Below are 27,741 nucleotides of genomic sequence, written 5' to 3'. Positions count from 1 at the left end.
TGTTACTACGCTCCTATCCCTTCTCCTGGTCCCAGCACCACCCTCCCAGGCATGCTTGGTAGAGATGTAGGACAGGGCCTTCTTGGTGGCTGCTCCTAGTTCAGAACTCCCTCCCTAGACTTTCTTGTTCCAACAGGCTTTTGAGAGCTAACTGGTTTTAAGGAAAGGGTTGGCGCCATGCTGTTTTTATGGTAATTATGGGCAAGATTTTTGAATGCATTTTATATAATTCCTGCATTGCAGGGGGTTGGACTAGATGACCCCGGGTACCCTTCCAACAATGCTATGATTCTAATGTTCCTCATTGGTCAGCACGGACACCTTTGCTTGTAACTCTACCGCTGCCTATCTCTGTGGTGTCAGTTCTCTGTGAACTGGACCTGGGGCGATATCCCTTTAAGAGGATTTGCCACGTTCGTCACAGGGACCATAGAGGTAGGAAAATGTAGAGCGGCGCAAAATATGAATTTTTGGCAGACCGTTCTCGGGTAGCTTTGTAGAGCGGGAAGAGATCCACAGGGATGTCTAGTCCAACCCCCTGCAATGTAGGGAAACCTCCATGGGTTCCGACCTATGAGGTTCCCTATTAATTTATTGCTTATTCGCAACCTCTTGGATGGTGTGTGAGTCTATACCTCTACCTCTATGTGTCTATACTTCTACCTCTATGTGTGGAAAGGCGAGAGGGCAGTGGGAAAGGCCTGACGCCTCTCCTTCATCTGAAACCCAATCAGAATGCGGGCGACGTGTGACGTAGATGCGTTTTTTTGTTTTTGTTTTTTCGAGGAAAGGTGACAGGCGACGTCAACACTTCGCCACCCGCGCTGCCCTATCGACCACCCAGAGTAGGCGGGGCGAACGAGACGCCGCTAATCCCCCGGCTTCATTTCCCTGAGGGGTGGAGGGAGGCGGGATGAAGGACACAAGGACGTGGCCCATTGGGTAAGGGCGGCGACGGTTTTTCTTTTTTGTCCCCGTCGCAGCCAATCACGGGGCAGAGATTTGACTGACGGGGGGCAAAGGCGGCTTGGGAGGAAAAAAAGGGCCGAAGAGAGGAAGCTTTGCGGGGGGTGAGTGCTGAGGGGAGAGCGAGAGGGGGAGGGGAGGCCGGTCCCCTCCGCCCCTCGCCAGTTCCCGCGCTTTTTTTTTCCTGTATAGATAACGCGAATGTCAAAAATAAATGAGATGCGATCTGTATTTCGGTTCTAGAAATATGTATGCAGAGACGCGTATACATGCGGGACAAATGTTACACGGCTCTTATCTAAACCCACATTGATCTATCCTTCCCTTTCCTCTGAAGCGCAAAGTCTTCGTTTTAATCCACGACGACCCTGCGAGGTAGCCTCGCCTGACAGGAGGCAGCCCCGTGAGCTTCTACGGCTGAGTGGGGAATTTCATATTTCCCTAAGATTTCTATGCACCGTTTGATAGTAAAACAAAAACCAGAATAGCACACCTCAGAGCAAAGAAGATAAAACAACAAAACATATTTATGCCTCGGCTGTTACTTCAGTGGATATTTATTCTGTTTATAGAACTGTTTCTATACCACCCAATAATAATAATGATCCCTATGTTTTTAACTTTTTTTTTTGTAAGCTGCCTTCAGTCAAGGAAAAAGGCGGGGCGTAAATAAATATATAACAACAGTTACTTCAATGGATATTTTGTTTATAGAACTGTTTCTATAACACATACTGTAATAATACTATGTTTTTAACTGTTCTTTTTTTTTGTAAGCTGCCTTCAGGTTAAGGAAAAAGGCGGGGCGTAAATAAATATATAACAATAATTACTACAATGGATATTTTGTCTATAGAACTGTTTCTATAACACCTAATAATAATAATCCTGTTTTTAACTTCTTTTTTTTGTAAGCTGCCTTCAGTCAAGGAAAAAGGCGGGGCGTAAATAAATATATAACAATAGTTACTTCAATGGATATTTGTTTACAGAACTGTTTCTATAACACCTAATAATAATAACAATAATAACCCCTTTGTTTTTAGCTGTTCTTATTTTTTATTTGTAAGCTGCCTTCAGTCAGGGGAAAAGGGGGAGTGTAAATAAATATACAGCAGTAATGATGATATGGGCTCAAATGCACAAGAAGGGAGAGTCTGACTAAACATTAGGAATAGCTCTCCCTTAAGAAAACTCCATTGAGTTTTTTAAAATAGAGGTTGGATGACCACCAGGGATTCTTTGGCTGTGATTTCAGCATTGCAGGAGGCTCAATTAAATGACCATGGGGTGTTGGGATCCTTCGAACGCTACAATGTTATGAATATCAGGGTGTTTTACAATGCAAAAACATAAGACATCCTTTAAAAAAAATGCAAATAGTTGTTGACTGGCTAGTCAAAGCAAGCCTGTCTGAATATAGTAAAGCAGCCTTGTTTGTTTATGGGTTTTATCCTGTAATAAAATGTTTCTGAACCGTCAATACATGTGTAGAAGAATATTGCCACCTGCACCCTGCTGGTTATGATGCCAGATGTATAATGTTGCCAGATACAGCTTTAATGCAGGCGCAGAAAAAGCTAAACTTGCTAGAATGTCCTCTCTTCTTCAACTGTTAAAAGCACAAGTTTTCTTGCCCTGGTACCCAGTATGAAAATGTTACACTATAATTCAATGCCTATAGCTATAAAGTACTCCTACTAATATAATTGCAAGTGTTCTGCCTAGTTGTAAACACAATTTAACAGTTACGTAAAAACTGCAATACACTTTTTGGGGTGGGGGGAGGGGGACAAAAGTCCAACCCTGTGATATGTCAATGAAAAATGTTGACTAATGTTAAGGATTTAAATCAGTGCTTTCTAATCCGAATGGTTTCTTTAATTGCCACAAAAACCAAGATGCAGTCTCCCATTGAACTCAGTGGGACTTACTCCTGTGAAAATAAAAATAGGATCGCACTGCAGTGCAGTCTTATTTCATCTCATACGTTGGTGTATTTTGCAAAATGGCTTGTCCTAGATAAATAATGCAACAACCGATACTTGTGGAGATTAAAATGCAAAAATGTGTTTTATCTTCGGCTACACAAGCCGAATCTTGGGGGCGAGTTTACATAAAATAAAGGCAGCAAGTCTTATGTACCGTAACATTTGCAACAATACCTGCCTTCCGCCCCATAATTTGTATAAAGTATAAATTGTGAAGTGAATTGTCAGTTTGTCTTGCGGGGAATGGAGAAGGATCAACACATACTATGCTAAGATGTTTTCTATTTGGTTTCCTGACTTTCCAGGTTGCTCCACAACTGGTGGGCATTTCTCTTTGAGCTTACTGCATGGGATGGCAAGGGGTTTCCTGGCCCGGACGGTTACCGTGGTTTCTCTCACTGTGACTTTAACTGCTGTTGCTGCTAAGTCTTCTTCCTGCACTTACTTCTACCCACTATTTCAAGCAGCCAGGAATCTAGCCTACAGGTATTTGTCCCAAGGTCTAATATTACACTCCTGCTTTCTACATAGATCAGTGAGCAAGGGCTCCTAGATGTGTGGGGAATAATGTCAGAATGATAATGCTGGTAGCCTAATAGTTTTCACAGCCGACTTAATTGTATTGATATGGAAAATTAATAAAATGCATTTTAATTTTGTACATTTTAAATGTAAGCATAAGGAATTCTGAGTTATTCTAGCTAGCGCCTTTAAGCTCCTTGGCTAGAATGTTGAAAGCTGAGAGCAAGTTTGCTTCTTGGTGGAACAACTGCGTAGCGGAAATGGAGCCTGCAACAAAACGTTACAGTGTATTCTCGCCTCCTAAAAGCAGTGCTCTTATTCAGGTTTCCAGCCACCACACCTTCCTCCAAGATACTCCATTCTCTCTCTCCCTGTCCCTTAATTGTCCTTCGCTGACTTTCTTTTCCAACTAACATGTAGTGTTCCATGGCTACTGATCATACTCAGTGTTCATTAGTGGTGATGGTGAGTTTTCCCTTAGGTGTGCATTTTAACCTTTATACACATTTGTTGTTGTTTAGTCGTTTAGTCATGTCTGACTCTTCGTGACCCCATGGACCAGAGCATGCCAAGCACTCCTGTCTCCCACTGCCTCCCGCAGTTTGGTCAAACTCATGCTGGTAGCTTCGAGAACACCGTCTAACCATCTTGCCCTCTGTCGTCCCCTTCTCCTTGTGCCCTCAATCTTTCCCAACATCAGGGTTTTTCCAGGGAGTCTTCTCTTCTCATGAGGTGGCCAAAGTATTGGAGCCTCAGCTTCACGATTTGTCCTTCCAGTGAGCACTCAGGGCTGATTTCCTTCAGAATGGATAGGTTTGTTCTTCTTGCAGGCCATGGGACTCTCAAGAGTCTCCTCCAGCACCATAATTCAAAAGCATCAATTCTTCGGCGATCAGCCTTCTTTATGGTCCAGCTCTCACTTCCATACATCACTACTGGGAAAACCATAGCTTTAACTATACGGACCTTTGTTGGCAAGGTGATGTCTCTGCTTTTATACCACCTCCTTATTTCTCAGTGACTGTGGTTTGGCTGCAATCCTATCATCACTCACTCATGGCTCAGTAGCAGAGGAAGCAATATTGCCTTTAAAAAAATGTATCTCCCTAACTAAAACAACTAGAAATGTACTTTAGTTCTTCATTTTCATTTTTTTTAAAAACCTGATAATTTATTAAGGAATATTGGGTGGGGGTACTTGCTTTATAGTCTTTGGCTTTGTTTTTTTTTTTTTTTGCAAATGATTTAAGTCATTTACTAAAGTGTCCCCATCCACCTTCCCCCCTCTTTGAACCAACGAGCATTAGAAATGTTCACCATGCCACCCCTATAATACCCATGAGCACCATACTTGATATTTTATTTTTACAATGTGATGAAACTACAGTTTGGTTGATAGGTCAACAGCTTGTGTAAGGAAATTTCCACCTTCATAGAATTATAGAATTGCAGAGTTGAAAGGGACCGCAAGGTCATCTAGTCTAACCCCCTTGCAATGCAGGAATCTTTTGCCCAATTTGGGCCTTGAGCCTATGACCCTGAGATTAAGAATCTCATTTTCAACAGACTGGGCCATCCTCCTGGGGGAGGATGAACTTTCCCCACTTGCCCACATTTTTAACAGTTGGTTATTTAGCACTTAAATCACACAAGATGTGGAGTTTTCCTGGATGGCTGTGATATTGATGGTGTTTGTATGCAATTTACTATGTATGAAATGTCCCAATCCTGAAACACACAGCATTACATCAAGTTTATTTTCCCCTTTGTGTGCAACTCCTTCTATTTTTCTACAGCCCATCTTCAGAAAGTTGGTTTCACAGCAAGGCTGCTAAAATGTCGAATTGTAAAGATGCAAGAGAAAATTTGCATAACAAAGCAAGGACCTCCCCATATCCAGGATCAAACATTGAGCGCAGCAGAGTTCCCAACGATAAGGTGGATTGGTCAACTGAATGGGAGGATTACAGCCCTGTGGAATATACAGCACAATCTGTTTTGGCAGGACCTAAATGGGCAGATCCAGAAATTGGGTGAGCACTGTTGGTTGACTAATGGCGTGCAGTAAAAGGGGAGGGCTTGTTTTTGAGAATGACTTAGCTTTTGCTTGACTAAAAGTAAATGGTGGGCATAATATTTAGGAATGTGACCATATATTGCCTTCATTCTTAGTTGTAAGAGAGAAATTGTTGAAAGAGGAGTTGTGTTCAGTTATTAAGTTCTCCAGGGAGGCTGCTGAATAATAATAATAATTTTTTATTTATACCCCACCCTCCCCAGCCAAGGCTGGGCTCAGGGCAGCTAAGAAGCAACAATACAGTTCCAGTTCAGGTTATTTATACCCCAAGACTTAAATGGGACTTAAATTTTGGACTATGCTGCAGTTAGAATATGCAGTGCTTAAGCTCACCATTGTGGAAATAGCTTCCTGTACAGATTTTGGCACTAATAGGGTAAATTTTGGAATTTCGTTGACATGTAAAAATCCAGCTCTGTTCAATGCACTTCTAACTGTAGTTATATCAAGGGCAGCAAATATTTTATGTAAGGTTTGATAATGCATACATGCTTTCTGACAGTGGCAGGGAGTCGTCTTCTTCCTTCTTTGGCGATCACTCGTAGCCGAGTAAGATTGTCTTCCATGAACACGGTCTTAACAGTGAGTCCGTAAGTGACTGTGGAGGCCTATTCTGGATCCACACCTCCTTCCACAGTGGGGACATAGGTGTCCGGGTGGGAGTTGATCATGGTGAGAGTTTGCCAAACGTGCCTTCCTCTTAGGACGTTTTTCCCTTTCGTCCTGAGTTCCAGCGTCTTCAAAGTCCATGACACCTTTGGTGAGAGTGGCAGGGAATAATGAAGGCTCAAGGGGGAAGCCCTCCCTTCTGCTTGGTGAGTTGGCACTGCCACTTAATCCTTCCAGCTGTTGACTAGCAGCTAAACTTAAATATAGCAGCAGCTTTGGATAAGGTGCTTCCTTTATCTTATTTCGTCTGGTAATAGCAAACTTATTACTAGGCATGAATACAATTCCAGAGGAATTGTGCTGAGATCCTACAAATTAACCAAAGTGTTTAATTTTGATATGGGGTGGTGGGATTGGAGAAGCTACCAACAGTAGCCAAGTTAAGCACTTGATTAATTTGGATGCATTTATTTGGATGCATTCTTTAATTTTATCATGCATTTGATATTGTACATATTTATTGTGTCATGCCCTTTTTCAGAGGTTCTGGAAGGCAGAAAACACATTTTTTAAATAAGTTCATAAAAACCATTGCATGCTTGTGGGAGAATTTAAACAGTTGCCGTGAGTCCACATCCAGCACCATCTGCTATACCACACTGGTAGCTTTAAACTACCACCTTTTATTTATTTTGTTTCATAAAATGTATAACCACTTAGTTGTAAAAAACAACAACCCTCAAAGCAGTTTAAAAACCTTAAGGAAATTTACTAGCTTAATTCCAGACCACCAAGTGACAAATGGAAGCATGAGGGTCTTACTTTACTAGAAGTAAATTTATAAATCTAGTCCTCTCTTGGTTTACATAATGAAGGTGTTTATCATGCATTGTCCTGCATGTACTGAAGGCTTATTTGCAGGCCAGGGTGACAACTGAGCCTAGCAACATAACTTGGCTGTGTCACAGGGAAGAACTTTGCCATTTTCATATAGCATAGCTACCTAGTGTCCCCAGATTTTAGTAGCATCAGTGCTAAAAATAAGCATGATTTGAAAAAAGCCAAATATTAGCATTGTTTGTTTAGTGCAAAATTGATGTCATTATGACTTACTCTTTTGAACCATTAATAATAATAATAATAAATTTTATTTATATCCCGCCCTCCCCAGCCGAAGCTGGGCTCAGGGCGGCTAACAACAATAAAACAGTACAAATGTACAGCACAAACAACACTCTAAAATCATTCATTATAAAATTAATTAAATTCAAGCCACTGGCCACCATTGGGCCAGAGCTCCATGAAGTTTGCCAAGGGAGGGAGTCAGGCTGTAAATAAGCAGAAGTTTTACCACTCGCTCTCTGACTGTGTGAGAAAATCAAGAGACAGTCAGCGATCAAGCAGCTGCCAAATGGTTGCCAAACAAGCACTGGCCTTGGGCTACAAACTTCTTTATGTAAGGGCTAAAGAAGGAGACAGCCTTTGTCTAAAAAAGATAGGTCAGATGTGCACACGCTTGAAAGCAGAATGCTTCTCCCACCTACACGAATCTCTAGGCTGTCCATGCTAAGCTTTAAATGCAGCCTTTTATCTAAGTTGTCTGTCAAGCAATAAAAAATGAAAGTCTGCCCTGCATCATTGCAACAGGTAGGTCCTGGCTAGACAAAGATGGCATGTGTCCTGCAGCCATCCCAAAAAGAGCACCCCAACACAAGTCCAATTCCCTACATACCTGCACACCACAAACTTTTTCTAACAGTTGGCACACAAACTCATGCCAAGCACATGGATATCACAGAGAAGCACAAATGAAATGAGCAAGCCAAAGAGCACACACAGTAATGTGAAAACAGACTGAAGAATTTGATAGACAGTTTGAGGATAGGGCAAAAGGATTACAGTAAAGGACATCTTACCAGATAGGATTGGGCTGCCAAGTTGTGATCCTGAATACAGCTAACGTTGGAAATAAGTTCCATAGAAACTGGGATGTTGGTAATGCTGGTAATGCACACTATTTAGAAGCTTTTGGAATTAGAACATTTGTGCAGGAAAACAGGAAAAGAAAGAGGAGAGAGACCAACAAGAACATCAAAAATAATAAGAATTGGACAAAGTTGGAAGTGGGAACATTTGGGAAATCCAGATTTGAAAGGTTTAAGAAATAAAATTGGAGTTTTACTCCCAAGTATATAAAAATCTGGATGGAAAAAATGGGCCTTTTTGAGATAGACTCCTTCCAAGATTGGACATTTAAAATTAAAGAAGACTGGTAAAGGACTATGGCTTAAATAAATGTGGGAACTCCAGGAAGACATTAGATGTTGATTAATACGGGAAACGCAACCAGGAAAAGGGGGAGGGATTTGGAACCCAAAGGCTGTAAAATCAAAATCATATTTTATTTTATTATATTTAATCTATTATGTATATTAAAGAGGGGAACGCGCGGAAGGGAATAGGTCGATCTTAGGAGATGGGAAAATATTTTTAAATAGGGCTAATGATAACAAGGTTAAAATTTGGGATAATAAATTGCTGAATTTATTTGTAAGAATTGGAATACAAGAGGGGGAGGGGAGGGGAAGTCCTGGAAAGATGTTATGGAAAATAAGATTTTAAATTTGGATGTTTTGTTTTTTTATATTATTGGAAATTCTTAATAAATATAATTTAAAAAAAAATTAAAAAAAATTTGCTGTTATTGCTATTTAAAACAACAAAAAAAAAATGCTGGTAATGCACACTGAAGGGTTTTTAAATTGTTTATTTCAGTTTTGTTATTATTTTCTTGAAAAGGGTGAAAAACTTTTCTCCAAAGTTCAACGAGAAGGATGGGCAAGTGGAGAGGAGGAGCCAGAATGGTTTCTATCACGTGGAAAATGGGAGGCCCAGGTATTTGACATTCTGTGTTAGTGCTTGTGCATGCATCAAAAGTCTGTGAGTGAAGGTCTTGATCTGATCACGTACCTTAGTGGAAATAACCTAAGAGGTCAGCACTGATTCACTGGTTCAGAATCCTGGTTGCCTGTCTGCTAAAATGTGTGTCCAATACATATTTGCAAGTTTCCAAGCTAAAACTCTTCTGAAGCTATTTTCTGAAGCCTTGATTGACGTTAGGACCATGGGTTTAAAAGACAATTAAAAGAGCATAACTTCAACCAGTATTGCTATTATGTGAAAGGCAAAGTAATGGTTGTTATGTGGCCCAAGTGTAAAGAATGAAGCAGGAAGAAAAGGTTTATCTCATGCTGTTTCATAGCTCCATGAGTTGTTCTTGATAATGTTTTTCTTAACTGTGTATTTAATGTAAACTCCTTGATAGTGCATTAGGCATGTAAACCAGATTATATATTCTTATTCCTCAGAAAATTATATTGAGGATTTTAGCATTTAAAAAGAAAACACTGAAACTATTACATGCTTTTAAAATGCATTCTAAAAAAATGAGAATATAAGAAAAACATCTCTAACAAAATCTTGAATACCCTGTAAACCATTTGTTCCCAATCTCCCCCCGCCTATTGTAGCAATTGTAATGCAGTGTGCTAGATGCTGTATTTAATTGCTTCTTTTATTTCTTACATTGTATTTTAAAATGATACTATTTTCATCCCTTACATTGTAATACAACAAAAAGATATGAACAATAAGATGAACGATTAAAATGCAATTAAAAATCAATATGAATACTTAATGTAGACATGCCGCGGACCACCTGAATGAAGCTCACAGACCACTGGTGGTCTACAGACCACAGTATGGGAACCCCTGCTATAACACTGTCATAACACTGTTTCGTTAAATATTTTTTAAAAATACATATGCTTCGAAGACCTATTTTGGGTGCACTAAAGAGGCTAGACATGCCCAGTAGGGTTCTGGTCTTTGAACAACAGATCCACCCCGCTCCCAATTCTGTATCACAGACTGCATTTGAAAGGCTTCCATGTTTCAAAAGTAGTGTGCTAAGTGGCATTTGCTTAAGAGGGGGCATTGCTGTTCAAGAAAGATGAGCTGCAATCTTCTTTGGCTATGTGGAACTTCAGTTGTGTGGGCCTTTGGATCGTATCCAGGCATTCATTTGTGCTCTGTTATTTTTCAGGAATCCTGTAGGCAGGACAGGATTAGTGGGCCGAGGTCTCTTGGGGCGTTGGGGACCAAATCATGCTGCAGATCCTCTTGTAACTAAGTAAGTAATATCATTCCAGATGATGTCAAATGGGAATATTTTACGTTCAAGTCAATATGTGAAATATTAAAAATGCTGATCATGATATGCTTCTAATTCTACTTTAAGATGACTTAAAAAACTATATGGAAGCAATTGCTATGTTGCCTGAGCCCCCACAATGCATCCTTGCTGAGCGGACCCAAGGTTTCCACATTCATTTCAGTTCCAATGCTCTGGGTGGGTTCAGACAGAATACCAAACTGTGGAACTGTATGAATGAGCCCAGAGCTCACACTCTCTCTCCTTCTTCTCTTCATTTCCTCTGTTTACCTCCCTCACTTCCAGTTCTGCAGCAAGCCTTACATTTGCAACTGCAACAAAATCCGGCGAAACATGGTTCAGAAGTAGCAGCAAATCATGTCTTGCAGCTAAATTGCAAGCAAGAGAATCTAAGCATGTGGTATGAGTGGGAAGCAAGCAGGCATTGAGCTCATAGCTATGGTTTGATTTACATCTGAAGTGGCGTTTTCCTGCATGTCTTGAGCTGAACCACAGATTAAACCCCCCCCCCCCCGTTACTCTTTACAGGTGGAAGAGAGACGGCAGTGGCAATAAAGTAGCTCACCTAGCGTCTGGCAAAAGTATCTTGCAGTTCATTGCAATCAAAAGGAAGGACTGTGGGGAATGGGCCATTCCAGGGGTGAGAAGAGAGAATTGACAAAATTGGTTTTCAAAAATGTGCTGGTCTCCAAAAGACTCTGTGTGTGTGTCACAGCTCCCTTTCTTACTAAGCATTTGAAGGATTACTAAAATCTTCACCAGGAGAGGGGAACCTTTTTCATCCTGAGGGCCACATTTCCATCTGAGGGCCGCACACTAGCTCCTGTACGTACAGTGGTACCTGGGGTTACAGACGCTTCAGGTTACAGAAGCTTCAGGTTACAGAATCCGCTAACCCAGAAATAGTACCTCGGGTTAAGAACTTTGCTTCAAGATGAGAACAGAAATCGTGCGGTAGCGGTGCGGCTGCAGCAGGAGGCCCCATTAGCTAAAGTGGTACCTCAGGTTAAGAACAGTTTCAGATTAAGAACGGACCTCCGGAACAAATTAAGTTCTTAACCCGAGGTACCACTGTACCCCTCTGTATTGATTCCTGCATTGCAGGGGGTTGGACTAGATGACCCTTGAGTTCCTTCCAACTCTATGATTCCTTCATCCAGATGAGCAAGAGGTACTGTCACAGTTCAAGGGCACATTCAAGCCAGGCAAAAACATGGGTTTAAAGCAGAGCCAGTGGGGACTGTGGCTTGCAGAGAGTGGTGGCAGTCTGGGGAAAGTTCTGAGTGCCGGATAGAGAGGTCTGAACAGCTGCATTGCCCCCCACCCCCCGCCTGAGGTTCTTCACCCCTGAGCTACACCCAGAAAAACTAACAACACTCAGCAGCTGGCTATTCATTGTTAACGTGGCATATTAGGCCATGAGTAAGGGCATAACTGACATATCGAGAGATCTGTCATCATCTATTGTTTTTCATTTTCATCATCTGCCACTATCATATTTCATATCATCCCTGCCTCACCCCTTGATATGGTTTTTATAATGATAATCACCCTCCCCTACAAAGGTGGGATTAGCCTCAAAGGGAAAGCATCCAGGCTCTGAAGAAAGTTGTAACAAGTGATAACCTTTTATTTTAGGGCATGGTAGACCCAGGGGAAAAATTGTCGGCTGCACTAAAGAGAGAATTTAGCGAGGAGGCCTTGAACTCCTTACAGAAAACTGAGGCTGAGAAGGAAGAGATGGAGAAACAACTGAACAGGCTGTTCAGTCAAGATTACTTTGTGGTGAGTGCCCTCTCTGCTCCTGTTATAATTTTGAAAGCCCATTAAATATTACACGCGAAGGTCGATGGAACTCTTTTCAATTACATTTCAAAGAGTAGCAGCTTCTTATTAAGCAGCTTTTGGTAGCAGGAAGTATAACAACCTTTAATGGACCGATTAAAATAATCTGTACAACATTCTCTCCACCCCGTTTTTAGTACATTTTAAAGAAAAGTGCTTTTAAAAACTGCCAGTGGCAAGCATGCATTAAATGGAATTTCCCTTGTTCCAAGACGATACCTGGTGTGAGTTAAACATGCATCATCCAAAAACAAATATTTTTTTCTTTAAATTTCCCATCTCCAGTGCACATTTTTGCAGATTTATTTAGTTGACAGACTCACGTGATTAGCTGCCTAAGACTTCTTTAATTAGGCAAGAGCCCAAATGGTAAACAGGACAGTTGTCAGCCTATATCTTGGCTTTCCAGGTATACAAAGGGTATGTGGATGATCCTCGTAACACAGATAATGCTTGGATGGAGACAGAAGCCGTAAACTACCATGATGAAACTGGTGAGTAAGGGATGCTGCCTTCCTTGTTTTGTGGTCACACCCATTGTCATGTTGTTAGAATAAGGGTGGGGAACCAGGGGCCTTCAGACGTTCTGCACTACAATTCTCAGCACGAGCCAGCATGGCCAGTGGACAGGGATGATGGGAACTGTAGTCCAACAACTGGAGGACCACAAGTTCCTCATCTGTGTTAGAAGATGGGAAGGATGATAATTATTTTTCCAGTTGCTATCATTTTTTTGCACATTCTTGACTATAGGAAATTGGAGGAGGACAGAAAAAGAAATTTAATTGATACTTGAATACCTAATTGTTGGCACACTTACTTGTGCGTTGTTATGCTAGATTTTTTTTTTTTTTTTAAGTTCAACACTAAAAACCCAAAAAAGTTTCCTGATGACTCAGGAGTGTTGCTTATAGTGGCACATGGGTACCACTGCACAAAAATCGTCACCTTGTTGTCATTTGTTGCTTTAAGTTTCAAGCAGCCTCCTATGTTTCTGCTTACCAAACCAGTCCATTGGTTCATCTAGCTCAGTATTGCAGTGGCTATTCAGATAGGGAAGTGAAGATGTTAGTGATGGAACCTGGGACCTCCGGCATGCAAAATATGCACTCTGCCACTGAGCTATCACCCTTCCTTTGTCTTCAAGCCTGATTCCTTGGGACATGGAGGGCTGTCAAATCTACCGAAGGTATGAGAACTTCTGTCACAAGAGTGTTTGGTGAAAAGAACTGTTATGTGCTTTGCCATGGAAGCTGTCATGGTGGAGGATTTAATGGGTTGTGCTTTAGGTTAAAACTAAATGCCAGAATCTCTCTTTGCATAACAGGTGAAGCAATGGAGAACTTACACTTGGAAGCAGGAGACGATGCTGGGAAAGTGAAATGGGTTGACATTGGAGAAAAGCTGAAACTCTATGCCAGTCATGCTGACTTTGTCAAGCTCGTAGCAGAGAAAAGAGGAGCACACTGGAGGGAAGATCATAACCTGGTTTGCCATGATGGGGCTGAGATCAAGGCCTAAGCTAAAGCCTAAACATGGCTGATAGAAGTTTAGGGATGGAATGAGGTGTTAATACTGCTTTGAAGAATGAGATTACTGATGTATGGATGGAGAACCTGCAGCCCTTCAGATTTGTTGGACTCTAGTTCCCATCTGCCCCATCCACCATGTGCCAATGGGCAGGGCTGATGGGAGTTGTAATCCAACAGCATCTAGAGTTCCACAGCTTCCTCATCCTTGTCTTAAAGCCACAAAGGATGGGCAGCCAAATTTAAGTGAAGCCAAATCCCCATTAAATTTTCCAGTAAAATAAAATCAGTGTGACTGCTAAATGTCTAGCTTTGGCTGCATGGCGCCCTCTCTTTCTATCAAGAAATATTGCTAAGGTATTCGAGAACATATTCTGCATCCATTATACGTAAATAAAAACATGTATAAGGGTGTGGTTTTTGTTGATCAACAGGAGTGTTGAGAGGTATTTTACAATTATAAAAATTAACAGCTGCAATCAGTTTTACTTCCTGACATTGATCTAATGTTATGGAAATAACCCTTTAGTGTCTGCACTTAATATTTATTGCCATAATCAGGAAGCAATTTAGGTTGCGTTCCTATGCACTTAATCTGGAAATAAACCCCATTGAACCCAGAGGGACTTGCTTCTGAGTAAACCATGCACAGAGTTGCATTGTGTATCTTTAAATCATAATCTGAATTATCTCTTGTACATCATACAAAATAAGCCACCATACTATTGTTGTTTTTACCACACTGATCCTAGTCTTTGTAGAGAAGGGAAAAGAGATCTTTGGTATAATCACAAAGAAAATGTAATATAGGATTTGACCCAGGAGCCTATGATTGAGGAAACAGAGGGCAACACAAACATGTTTTAAAATATTTACTTGGATGAATGAAACTCACCTCTAGGCTTAGCTCATATTGGAATGAAACACTCCAGTAAGCTTATCTTATATTGCCATTTCCAGTTTTTTAAAAAAGTGGGATCCAAAGAGCTCTTTTAATTATTCTCGTTTCCTGTACTGGCTGAGCTTTCACAGTTTTGGCCACTGGAGAATATTCTGATATACTGGTTGTTTTAGTGTTTGAAGAGAAGCTCTCTGGACTCCAGTCACAGAATATTCTTGTTTGAAACCACCAGCAGTATAGAAACCTGCTTTCAAGCACTTAATATTTCCACCACCAACGTGATTGTAAACTACCTTGGACCACTCTAAAGAATAGCTTTGCTTCCGAGCCACTGTTGGAGTGTCTTCATGCCATGGCCTGCCCAAAGGTCATTATACTTTGGAATCATCCCCGTAATGACAAAGTCTTATCAACAAATCAATAACGCTAACCTTTTATGCCAGCCAGCTTCTCATTGGTTATATTGTAGCGCTTAGTTTTTTCTTATGAACCTTTGGCTAAAGTTTGGGATGGCTGTTCATTATGTACCCTTCTATTTGTTATGTCAAGCTGCCAATATTTTCTGAAACACATAAAGAAGCGGTATTATTCTTTGACTTCTGAATAAATTGCACAGCAGCCACAGTTTCTGGCATGCCTTGCCTTCTGCATATGTTATCTGTTTTTGCTTTGCTCCGACAGGCCCCAAAACACCATTGCCCAGCAATCGTTCTTCCATCCTGGAGTCCTGACTCTGGACAAATGGGAGGGCAAAATGCTGGAATACAATATTACTGAAGCCAGCAGCACAACTGGATACCTTCATCTGCCCCAGCTGAAACAAAACATGTATTTACCACATTGGTCTCTACAGCTACTGTAGGTCCTGCAACTGTCCAACAGCTTGACCTCATCCCCAAAGGCACACTGCTCCGTTGGCTCCTGAGACAGACTGATGCCAACAAAATCCTGCCATTGTAAGGAGAACGCATGCTCATCATCCTGGGAACTCGTATTTAATCTTTCTGAATGTGAGATGGCCTCCATTTATTCCAGAAGAAAAATTAACCCAGATATCAAATGTTTGAGAAATGCTGATATAATAAAACCGTCTAGCTCGCACTTTATGCTAAGGTTTATTGAACAATTTTTTTGTATTAAGTGTTATATATAAATCCTGCACAGCACGTTAACAATGGTTTGTTTACAGTATGAAGCCCTTAGCTTATGAACCTTGATTTGATTTAACCATGGCTTGGCACTATGTGAGAATGCAACACCATTCCTTAACCATAGGGGGTTTGGGGGTTGTTGTTTTTTGGCCTCAGACATTCATCAAGCTGCCAAGTCCTGAGCAGCTAGAAAACAAGCCATGGTTTGTTCAGTCACTTGTGGAATAACACATTGTGAATTGTGGTTCATTAAGCAAACCACGGCTTACTGTTGTGTGCAAACTAGGCCAGCATTGTGGTTAGGCTTTGTCAGAAGCTACTGAATCTACATGAAAGAGAAAAACCCAAAATACTGAGGTGTGAAAAATTGTGATGTGTTGATTCTGCTCCAAACAGACCATAAACATAAATTTGATGTGCTTATTTGTATTCTTTATTCATGCAATTTTTAAAGGGAATGCCTCTCCCATTTTCCAGCAAAAAACTTCGTGGGCTGGGTACTGTTAGTTACATCTTAGTACCATGGGACTTAAGTTAGTCATAACTATTTTTTCCCATTGATTGGAATGGAATTAAAACACAATTAACTGAAAGTGACCTATTTGACTGAAATCTGTTAAGCGAGACATTTCAATCACTTATTGAGGCAGAGCAGCAAACCAAAATTTATGCATTTCAATCTATGTGTTACACAATACAGCATTCATACATTTATCATCTTTAGTGGTGTTAATGAACTTTAAACCCATAGTTAAAACCATGGTCTTTTCTTTTAAAATTTGACAATTTCAAAATGGAACTGTCAGTGCTTACATTTACCCAATCAAATATGAACACTGCTTAGATTAGAAGCTGATGCTTTTATATTGCATTAGGCGAAAACAATTCTTCACAAGAGATGAAAGATGGTGTATCGTTGTCAAAAAAAGAAATTACTATTACTTATAGCCATTTAAAGCAAATAACTGCCATTCAAGATGCATACAAATGTGGCTTGAAGACTGCAGCAGGGAAGTAAAAGCAGGCATGGAACACATCCTTCATGTTCTTGCTGTCACCTTTAGAACACAAAATCAGATTTGAAGCTGAACGAATCTCTTACAACTGCGTTTAAAAAGCATAGGCAACAATTCTCTCTCTCTCTCTGTCTCTTTTGCAAGATCCCATCAATCTACGCTGCTTCACTCTGTAGTAGAGCATACACTTTGTACCTAGAAGATCCCAGATAGGGTTAGGAAAAAGACCTTGGCCTGAAAATTCTAGAGAACCATTGCTAGTTAATGTATACAATATTGAGCTTGATGGACCAATAGTCTGATTTGATGTGTGATTTGAGATTTACAAGCTTGCAGGGCCAGCCCGCCCATGAGGCAAGGTGAAGCAACTGCCTCAGGCGGCAGGACCCACAGGGGCAGAAGATGTAGATCATTATTCTCCTCCTGTTCCTGATGTAGATCTTAACTCTTCCCTGGTGGGGAGGGGGATGCCATTTTGTAGTTTTCCTTGGACATCCAAACTGTCTTGGGATGGCCCTGGTCACTTGTCTCATTGCGCTACAAATCTGCTCTCCAAGGGTATAATTCAGCCAAAACAAAGTCCTCGAAAACCCCATTGGTTTCTGTTTCACCGAAAGCCATGGGGCACCCAGCCCAATTTTATGCGTTTTTACTTGGGGATACAATGAAACCTGCTCTCAGGTATATGGAATAGGATTGTAGCCTTAAGCATTTTTAAACATTCACTGGAATGTGTCCTGAATAAGTGAGGGAAGTTGGCACACATGACGGGATGCTGTACAGGTTTTTGCATACTAGTATTAAACATAAGCCTTGTGCCTTGGCTTGCTGACAGTTAAGCATTTCATAAAGCAGCAAAGCTATAAATGATATGAAATGGAATTTGCCAACAAAACATTTGGTACATACCGCAGGAGGGTATCTCAGCTGGGATGCTATTTCTGTTGAAGAAAGTAATGTTTCATTAGTTAAAAGTTCTTATACAGAACGTATGTAGACAGCACTTGTTCCCAATGTCTGATTCTGGTCCCTAGTAAAACTCTGTCCCAGTTTGGATGATCTTTTAAAGCTTCAACCACCACAGCCCTGGATGGTTTATTATCCCATCATTCAGTCAAAGTTTATCGGTTCAGATGTAATGGGGAACTCTGGCTTAACACAAGCCATGAAGAGAGTGGGGAGTACTCAGCCCTGAGGCTCATTCATAAACCATGATTTGTTCATAACACTATGTTGTGCTTTTTGAGGAGATGTTGGGGGAAGCCTTTGGGAGTTCATGCACATGCTGTAGTGGTTTCTTTAGGCCTCCTCCCCATAGGGCATAGAATCATAGGACTGAAGAGTTGAAAGGGACCACAAGGGTCATCTCTCACAACCCCCAGCATTGCAGAATTTTTTTGAACCCATGGCCCTGAGATTAAGAGCCTCATGCTCTACTGACAGAGCTATCCCAGCTTTCCCTCTTATCCCATTGCTATCTCCATTGCGGGGGCATTCTTTAGTACTCAGAGCAAATGGCAAGTTGAGTTTTTGTTCTGATTTTGAGCTAAAGAACAGGTTTTATCTGGGAAAGGCATGGGACAAGCATGACTGTGGATGAGGGACATAGAAACTGAACCTTTTCGGTAGGGCAGGGGCATAGTGGGGGAAGCAGGAAGGCCGTGGCCCCGGGTGCACAATTTTGAGGGGGCACAAACCAGCCCCCCCAGACTCCAGCTGGTTGTTCTTAGTACCAATAGAAGTAGGAAACTACTTACCCCCACAATAGGTGGGAAGCCCTAAAAATGTGTAAGACAGTAAGACTGTTGAAAAGTGTTTGACATGAATCTTGGTATCCTCCAAGAAAGGTGTGGGCAGATATCAGGCAGAAAGGAATCTGCTTTCTTTGCTACCCACTTCCCGCACCCAGAAACTGAAATCCACCAATAGAACCATCTGCAAAAAACATTGATTCACATTCAGGTACCTTTCCTGGTACTCAGAAGGTACCCCTCCCACTTCTGAAATTACACTTGAAAGTAGTATTCCACTGTAGCCAATGGAATAGGTCTCAGTGTGTGACTGGTCATTGCATGTGGTCCGCAACAGTTTCTCCAGATCTCAAATGTGTCCACGGACCCCAAGAGACTGGTGACCCCTGACTTAAGAGTTAAAGAATTCTGAGCCCAGGAATTTGTTTTTAGTGCCAAACTGAACTGTGCTTATAGTTCTTCCTAACCCTTTGTTCTTCCAAACTCTGATGCATCACGAGCCACTTTTGATTTTTTTGGTTCTGACAGGTAACGACTCCATGGAAGCCACTTTTTCAAAATTCCAAATGTGCCCATGACCTCCCCCACAAACGTTGAGGGCTTTCTCTCCCCGTTTCTTTTGCAGGATACCTTTCATTAAGTGCAATGGCCTAAACTCACACATATAATCAGGCAATCATTCAAAGACCTCTGAGTTTCCCCTTGGATCTCTGACTAGGGAAGTATGATGCAATGAAGATCAATGAACTTACCGCCCCAGGAATTGCAGGATAAGGCAAAAAATCAGTACACTGCATTCTTGTAACAGAGGTCAGTCATACGGTTATTTGGTGAACATTATGGGCCGATTTCCACAGTGCAGTGTAGATATGCCGCCCCCCCCCCCTGCCACTGTGCTACGATCTAGTAATAATGATGAGCAGTAAATTGTCTTACCAGAAATGGGCCACCAACACCTCCAGCTCCAGGGTTCACCTAAAGAGAAGGGACCTCATTCAATCATATAAAGCTTGGTTTCAAATGGTGGTTTTCTATATCCGGGAGCTGCCATAATGTGGTGGCAATGAGGAAACTATGAGATCATTCACTTTAGCTAAAGTATTTACAACACCGATGCAGAATTTGACAAGAAGTGTTGCTCTCTTGGTGGATTTTATTCCTTTCCCATCTCTTAAATTTCATAGATTTGGGGAGCAACCCAGAGAAAGTAAATGGCATTCCACAATGCAATCTTATCCATGTTTGCTCAGAAAGTACTGTAACTCCCACTGAGTTCATAGGGACTTTTCCTTCCAGGTAAACAGGTACAACATTGAACTCAATGTGGCTTACTTCTGAGTAGAGAGGTTTTGAGTATTGTGCTGCAAGTGCACTCATTCAATGATCAAAACTAACGTTACTTGATTAGTGCTCTTTTGAATCCCCACAAAGAAGTCTGTTCTGAAATTGGTTAAGCCAGAATTGGCATTGTATATTTATTTTTCAGTTCATTTGATCAAATGCGCACGAGTTTTTGTATGGAAGTGCATACAAACTGACACCCTCCAGATGTTCTAGACTAAAACTTCCATCAGTCCCAGCCAGGAGAGTCATACAAGTTGGTCCTGATAGGAGGAAAACAGGCTGGAAAACAGCATAGACATTCAAAAATGTGAACTTTTTTAAATTAAAAAAAAAAAAAGGACTGGTGAAACCATAGGAGAGATGGCAGGAGATAACAAAGGAACTACCTTGTGGATGATATTTCACTCTCATTTCTTACTCAGTCTGAGTGTTAACCACAGCTGCTGCTTATGAAAGTCTGAAATAGGTGGTGGTATAGAAAAGCAAGCAGAATTTTGAACTTACCACGCCTGGCAGATTGCTGAGAATAGAGGGCAAACCCTAAGGGAAAAGAAGAAAACAAGGGAGATAGTTGGTTTTGATTCAAATTTATTTAAATTTAAATTTATTAAAGGTAAAGGCACCCCTGACCATTAGGTCCAGTCGTGGCAGACTCTGGGGTTGCAGCGCTCATCTTGCTTTATTGGCTGAGGCAGCCAGCGTACAGGCTTCCGGGTCATGTGGCCAGCATGACTAAGCCGCTTTTGAGGAACCAGAGCAGCGCACGGAAACACCGTTTACCTTCCCACCGGAGCAGTACCTATTTATCTACTTGCACTTTTTGCGGTGCTTTTGAACTGCTAGGTTGGCAGGAGCTGGGACCGAGCAACGGGAGCTCACCCCGTCGCGGGGATTTGAACCGCCGACCTTCTGATTGGCAAGTCCTAGGCGCTGTGGTTTAACCCACAGCGCCACCTGCGTCTTTAGTCACTTTTTAAAAAAGCAAAAGCAACTCAAAGTGACTCACAACAGTAAATAACACACACACATTAAAACAAAACTGAGAAAAATCTGATGGGTTACACTATCTAGGTTTCCTCCTTGTGGCAAAGCAGGTTAATTACTAACACACACTGATCAATGTTCAGAGTATTCCTTCTCCTAGGTGGGCTCCCTTCCCAGGTTGACAAGCCCCATCTGCCCCTCACTTCCCTCTACTATAGGCTTCCTCAAACTCAGCCCTCCAGATGTTATTGGCCTACAAGTCCCATGATCCCTAGCTAGCAGGACCAGTGGTCAGGGATGATGGGAATTGTAGTCTCAAAACATCTGGAGGGCCCAGGTTGAGGAAGTCTGCTCTACAACATGGGCAGAAACCGCTCTCATGGACTCAGTGTTGGTCTCATCTGCTCAGTCTACCAGTGCCTCTCTTTGGATGCAGGGAAAGTCCCTAACTCACCAAGGGTTCAAGACCCGATGGCTACCTTCACCTGGTTAATCTTCGAGATATAAACACTCATCACAGGATTTCCCACCTAGCCCTTATCCCCCCAGTCTGAATCCTTTGCTTTCCCCCTCTGTGCTAGAATTCCCCCATGCATAGATATCAAGAAGTTACCTGAGCTGGATCATAGGTCACATAGATCGGGATCATCTGTAAAAGAAACAAAGCTATGAAACAAATCACGCTAACATATTTGCCTTTAATTATCTTAATAAAAAAAAATTCCTTCCATAGCACCTTAGAGACCAACTAAGTTTGTTATTGGTATAGGGATGTGGGGTAGTTCTGTGGGTTAAACCACATAGCCTAGGACTTGCCGATCAGAAGGTCGGCGGTTCGAATCCCCGTGATGGGGTGAGCTCCCGTTGCTCGGTCCCTGCTCCTGCCAACCTAGCAGTTTCAAAGCACATCAAAGTGCAAGTAGATAAATAGAGACCACGCCAGCGGGAAGGTAAACGGCGTTTCTGTGCGTTGCTCTGGTTCACCAGAAGCGGCTTAGTCATGCTGGCCACATGACCCGGAAGCTGTACGCTGGCTGCCTCGGCCAATAAAGCGAGATGAGCGCCGCAACCCCAGAGTCGGTCACGACTGGACCTAATGGTCAGGGGTCCCTTACCTAAGGTGCTACTGGAAAGATTTATTTATTTTTGTTTCGACTACGGCAGACCAACTCGGCTACCTACATGTAACTTTAATTATCTTGTTATTCATATCCCCCTTATTAAATGTCTCTGTCCAGTTGCTAAGGCATCTTCTCAACAAAACGGTTAGCTGCATGAAATGTCATTTTTTCCCTTGTGTACAGTACAAACCAGACTTTGGGGAAGAAAACCAAGGTTCTTATTGAAAACTACAGTTGTTTGAAACAATGGTGCCATCTGGTGGTATAGCAATTCTATAGGGTTTTAGAAAGTGTTCAGCCATCCAGGAATCAGCTTAAGGAAGGGCTAGTAATTTGGGCTCTACACATAACAGAACTGCATCAAACCAACATCAAACCAACCTCATACTAGAAATATGTATGTCAGTTCTTGCATGTTACAGCAGCATATTTTATTGCATTTTATTGTATACTGTATCACCTTTAATTGAAGGTCCAATGAAAATGTGCTTAGTGTATAAATGAGTTGAATACAATGCCTAGGAAAACACAGTGTTACTAAGATCCCCTCCAGACATCCTATTTATCCTGCATTCATAGTGACTTACGCTCATGCTACTGGGCTGCTCATACGAGATCTTGCTTTCAATACTGTTTGCGCCTGCAAAAAGTTCCAGGGCAGTCACACTGCTCCATTTCCAATTAGTGCATATCCTGCAACAGCTTGCTCAGATTCTGTAACTTTTACAGCACAAATGCTCTGGTTTATTTTTGTCTTTCTTTTGTTGTGCTATAACTCTCCACTCCACCCCACCCCACCTTCCTCGACAGCAATAACGCAGTAGTATTGGAGAAGCATTGAAGAACAAAGTACAGTGGATGCTCGGGTTGCAAACGTGATCTGTGTGGGATGCACGTTCGCAACCTGCAGCGTTCACAACCGGCGTCTGCACATGTGCGGGTTGCGATTTGGGGCTTCTGCACATGCGCAACCACCGAAACCCAGAAGTTACCCATTGAGGTACTTCCGGGTTTCGGCGGTCCGCAATCCGAAAAGACACAACCTGAAGCGGCTGTAACCCAAGGTATGACTGTAAAGCAGAATTAAGGCAGCATTAATGCACTGTTATTGTATCAAGAGCACGCTGCAGAATACACCCACAATTAGGGGCACCGACTTGCGCCCCACATTGAGGTGGCTCAGCATCATGTGAAGTCATAATAATAATAATAATAATAATAATAATAATAATAATAATTTATTATTTATACACCGCCCATCTGGCTAGGCTTCCCCAGCCACTGTGGGCGGCTTCCAGAAAAATATTAAAATACTGTAATACATCAAACATTAAAAGCTTCCCTAAACAGGGCTGCCTTCAGATGTCTTCTAAAAGTTTGGTAGTTGTTTTTCTCTTTGTCATCCAGTGGGAGGGCGTTCCACAGGGCGGGTGACACTACCGAGAAGGCCCTCTGCCTGGTTCCCTGTAACTTGGCTTCTCGCCATGAGAGAACCGCCAGAAGGCCCTCGGTGCTGGACCTCAGTGTCCAGGTAGAACGATGGGGGTGGAGACGCTCCTTCAGCCATACACATGACCTCAATATTTGGGGGGAGGATTCAGCCCCCTGCCCACAAATATTGAGGGGGCTGAATCCCCTTCCAACCCCTAAAGTTGGCGCTGCTGCCCACAACAAAGCAGCAGTCAGGAGCAGCCTTATGCACCATCTCTTGTTGCTCCTAGGTAATATCCAATTCCAGCCTGACAATATGGCGCCCTTTAAAATGGCCTCTAGATGACGATGTAGGCCACCCTCTTGCAACTTGCCATCAGTGGGCTCTTCCTGTTTGGGGAGCAAGGCATCCAGGGATGCAGAAGCATAGCTCTTCATTTTGGTGAATGGGGTTTGTGCCATTGAAGGAATGAACTTAGTACTTGCCACAAGCATAGGCACGCTCCCTTCTCTTAATGCCATGCTGGTATTACCTGAGGTGGGTATGGCTGTGCTGGAATCTGAGGTGGGTATGGTTGTGCTGGAAGTGGAGGAGGAAACTGAGGAAGCAACTGAGGAGGAACCTGAGGAGGCACTTGAGGAACCATGATAGGAAGACGCTGTGGAAACAGAGAAACAGAAGGTGGAGACAGACAACACCGCAAGTGTGGTGGAAGTGGTTTGAACACACTCTGCTGACATCCTCACTTGATTCCTGTAATGCTCTCTCTGCAGGGCTACCTTTAAGAAAGCAGCTGTCAAAATGCTTATGGGATCATGTGACACCCATTCTGTTCCAATTTAATTGGTTGCGTGTGTGTTTCGAGGCTCGATGTATATTGGCCTTCTTCAACCTGTTGCTCTCCGGATGTTACAGACTACAACTCCTATCAGTCTCAGCATGGCTATATTAAAGAGCTGGTTTTGATATTTTAAGCCCTGAACAGTTAAGGACCAGGTTGCTCGAAAGGCTACCTGCATTCTGGTGAACATGAGATCAGTCATCATCATCAGCCTATCAAAATCAAGCAGATTTTGAAAACTGATTTGCTCTGGTTGATATTTGATTGATGGCTTTATGCTTTTACACCCCCCCACCCCCCCCACCCCCCTCATACTGTTTGATATATGAAGTTTACTAAATTTGGGGAGTGGCCTTGTGAAGGGTCTGCCCTAAAAATAGTGGAGTCAAAATTAAGGTAACAAACAAGCAAACATATTCATGCTGCTCTTAAAACCCCCCTGCCAGAAATCAAAAGCATCTTCCAGAATGTGTGCTTTTAATATTGTTTCTATGGCACTAACACTCTTGCACACAGAAGGTTATTGATATAATTATAATTTTTATTTTATATACCACTTATATACCAGAAAGGCTTCTAAGTGGCATACAACTATAAAATCAATGCACAATCAAAATGCACAATAACAAATCCATTGGGGCATCTTAGCATCCTGAATTAAAATATACAATAAAACAAACAATAAAATATTACAATTAAGACAGTTAAGAAATACACAAGATGGTTTACCTCGTTGCTGGCACTGCCACTTGCTGACCGCTGTCAAAACATACGAAATAAAAACAGGGTTAGATTTCATGTTTTTCTGGGTTAGATTTCATGCTTTATCCTCACAGGATGACATTGGGAGTATTCCTCTAGAACCCAAGCAAAGGTTCCACATATCCTATATTCCCCATTTCCTCAGGTTCCTGTCACCTCCCATGTGAATTCTTCTCTCTTCCCTCATCTCACAGTGCAGTTGGAGGCACAACTTGTCCTTGCCCATGGATTGGTCAATGAGAGTTTGCTGGGAGAAGGCCAGAGTCCCTAGCATGATGCCTCCAGACACCCCTCTTGCAGCCCATGGAGGCTTCTGCCTCTCCAAAAAGTTCTTTTTTCACTTGTTTTCATTTGGGCAACGCTGGCCTAGCTCGGAAATGAATTTCAGGTGTCTAGACCCCTCAGCCTTCCCTAACATGTCTCTGAGCCCAGAGACATTTCCCTGAGCAAAGGAGGAGAGGGGCAGCTGGTCAGCTGGTGTAAGGAAAGGAAGAAGATGATTCAGCAGCTAGAGGCTGGTGCCTGGCCTTCCAGCTGCCTGGCATAACAGGAAGGAAGGAAGGAAGGAAGGAAGGAGATGCTGCTTGGGAAGCCCAGGGATGCACCCAGCCCTTCCATTAGGCAGATTGAGGCAGCTACTTCATATGAGCCAGGACTTGTTTATATACACCGTATTTTTCGCTCCATAAGACGCACCTAGTTTTTAGAGTAGGAAAGGGGGAAAGCCCTGTTTTTTGAGCACCAGCTCACAATTGTGCAGCTTCTTTTGCAAAGGGGGAAAAAAATCCTGTTTTTATGGGGTTCAACTCACAGTTCTGCAGCTTCTTTAGGAAAGGAAAGGGAGCCATTTCTACAGTTTCCAGAGAGATAATCTAATCAGCCAGTCACGTGTCGCTGGGGAAACAAACAGCCTCCGTCCGCAGAACATTAAACAATGGAGGCCTGGGCAAGGGGGCGGGGCCAGAAAGGGAGCCGGCGATCGACCACACATTTGCTCCATAAGACACACAGACATTTCCCCTTACTTTTTAGGAGGAAAAAACTGAACTGTGTCTTATGGAGTGAAAAATACAGTAATCAGTATATAGAGTTGGTTATTCCATGAATGCCAGTTTGGGGCATACACATCTCTGAAATAGTGAATTCAAGTGTGAGAAATTGCTGTTTGTATAACATACACAGGATTGGAAGAGCCTATGAAACAGGGTTTCCCATTATATGCGCACTGGGCAAAATGCACATGTGGTGGCACGTTTGCAACTTTCTACCCAGAGTAGGAAATATGTCATGTGCTTAGCAGCCCAAATGGCTCTGGTTATCTCTTTGACATTCCCCACCACCTTTACTTATTTTTATCTTATTGTCATGTTGTTACAGTGCGCTACAACTGTATTACTAAGAGATTCTAGCTGTTGGCCTAACAGGTTTCCCCATTCCACAGGTTCAGTGCTACTTACACGGACTGGGACAGCGGCTGCTATGCTCAGAATGCAGGAAAGATAAATCAGCAGTTTCATTGTGGCAGAAGAACCTGAAGCAACATAAGTAGGGAACAATTGATGCAGGGTTTCCCCCCCAGCTTGCTAACGATTGGGTAGTCAGCAGAACTCTTTACAAAACTTATCCAGAGGTTATCAAAGATTGCGTGGAGAGAGGGGAGGGGAGCCACATGTGCTGCTGCCACCCCAACATCTCACGACCCACTGGCTCCACTCCCAGTCCTTCATGTCTGCTGGGTTTGGCTTGAACACAAATAGGTTCCTCCAGAACTTCCACCCAATGAATGACGGAGCTGGCAACAACTGTGATATTGTGGGCATGGCCAGTGTGTGACCTCACTCCCCCCCCCCCATGTGTTCTTCAAGGACAATTTCTGCACAAAATTTTAGTTGGATGTAAATCCCATTGAAATTAATTACTTATTTCTACCAAAGCAATATATTTTAGTAATGTTATGACATTCTAGCGGAAGCAGCTGTTCAGGTTAGTTTTTGACGACTAGATATACATTTTGGCTCATAGCTGGCATCTAATCTGGATGCCAGCCCTGATGAGATGTAATGAATATATGTAATTTTACCTGTAGAGTACATTTATGACACATCCATGTAGTTTAGGCTCTCTAAATTGCACTAAAATCCTTGGGTGCATCCAGATGGGTGATTATTGTGGGATCGATGCTCCCAATGCATGAAGAGTTTTTCTTTTTGGCAGTAAGCATACAGTGTTGTTGCCATCAAAATGCTACCCTGTATCTCTCCTTCCCCCTTTCAGATTTTCAATTACAGTACCAAGGAAAATCCATTAAGTTGAAACATTAAGTTGTCAACAAGCCACATGTGATAACTCAGGAATCCGTTTGCAATGCTAAGCCCCAAAATGGAAGCACCCCAAGACTTACCTTTAGTTTGCTTCAAGGTTGGCTGAAGAAAAATCTAGAAGTCAACTTGATCTCACAACTCTATGTGAGTAGCTGGTATTTATATTACTGTATAGTCATGTCCCAATAACATGGCTTTAATCATCAAAGAAAAAAAATCACTGGTCTTCATGAGTCATAATTTGTTAATACCCAATAAGATTAGGAGTTTTGGTTTTGTGTCTGTGGTTTGCCTGCAGAAATCCGTGGGCTATCTTTTTATTGTGATAAGAAGCGATTGTCAGA

General features: G+C 42.2%; 2 protein-coding genes across 6 annotated transcripts; one reads left to right on the top strand and one right to left on the bottom strand.

The window, feature by feature from the left end:
• The first annotated feature begins 669 nt into the window (after positions 1-669).
• On the top strand, positions 670-15,324 carry NUDT9 (nudix hydrolase 9). 5 transcript variants are annotated; one of them, XM_081877116.1, is made up of 9 exons: positions 670-753; positions 984-1,070; positions 5,276-5,512; positions 8,965-9,060; positions 10,271-10,357; positions 10,928-11,039; positions 12,038-12,184; positions 12,654-12,738; positions 13,572-15,324. In XM_081877116.1, the coding sequence occupies exons 3-9, from the start codon at positions 5,316-5,318 to the stop codon at positions 13,763-13,765; spliced, it is 918 nt and encodes a 305-aa protein (XP_081733242.1). In that variant the 5' UTR covers positions 670-753; positions 984-1,070; positions 5,276-5,315; the 3' UTR covers positions 13,766-15,324. The 5 variants fall into 5 exon arrangements, with proteins under 5 accessions (XP_081733242.1, XP_081733238.1, XP_081733240.1 ...); XM_081877112.1 differs by lacking the exon at positions 670-753 and adding an exon at positions 3,263-3,443; XM_081877113.1 differs by lacking the exons at positions 670-753; positions 984-1,070 and adding exons at positions 1,186-1,341; positions 3,263-3,443.
• Positions 15,325-16,235: 911 nt separating this feature from the next.
• Positions 16,236-27,533, bottom strand: LOC309350391 (uncharacterized protein). The gene is made up of 10 exons (XM_081877442.1): positions 27,478-27,533; positions 26,534-26,607; positions 25,044-25,073; positions 24,006-24,131; positions 21,534-21,569; positions 20,441-20,476; positions 19,529-19,567; positions 18,599-18,619; positions 17,751-17,782; positions 16,236-16,883 (listed from the first exon to the last, which is right to left on the bottom strand). Exons 2-9 carry the CDS (start codon positions 26,591-26,593, stop codon positions 17,777-17,779), a joined length of 354 nt encoding a protein of 117 aa, XP_081733568.1. The 5' UTR covers positions 26,594-26,607; positions 27,478-27,533; the 3' UTR covers positions 16,236-16,883; positions 17,751-17,776.
• Between the last annotated feature and the right edge of the window lie 208 nt (positions 27,534-27,741).

This window comes from Podarcis erhardii, assembly GCF_964252035.2.
Source record: "Podarcis erhardii genome assembly, chromosome: 9".
NCBI lineage: Eukaryota > Metazoa > Chordata > Lepidosauria > Squamata > Lacertidae > Podarcis > Podarcis erhardii.
This window is presented reverse-complemented; position numbering and strand designations above follow the sequence as displayed.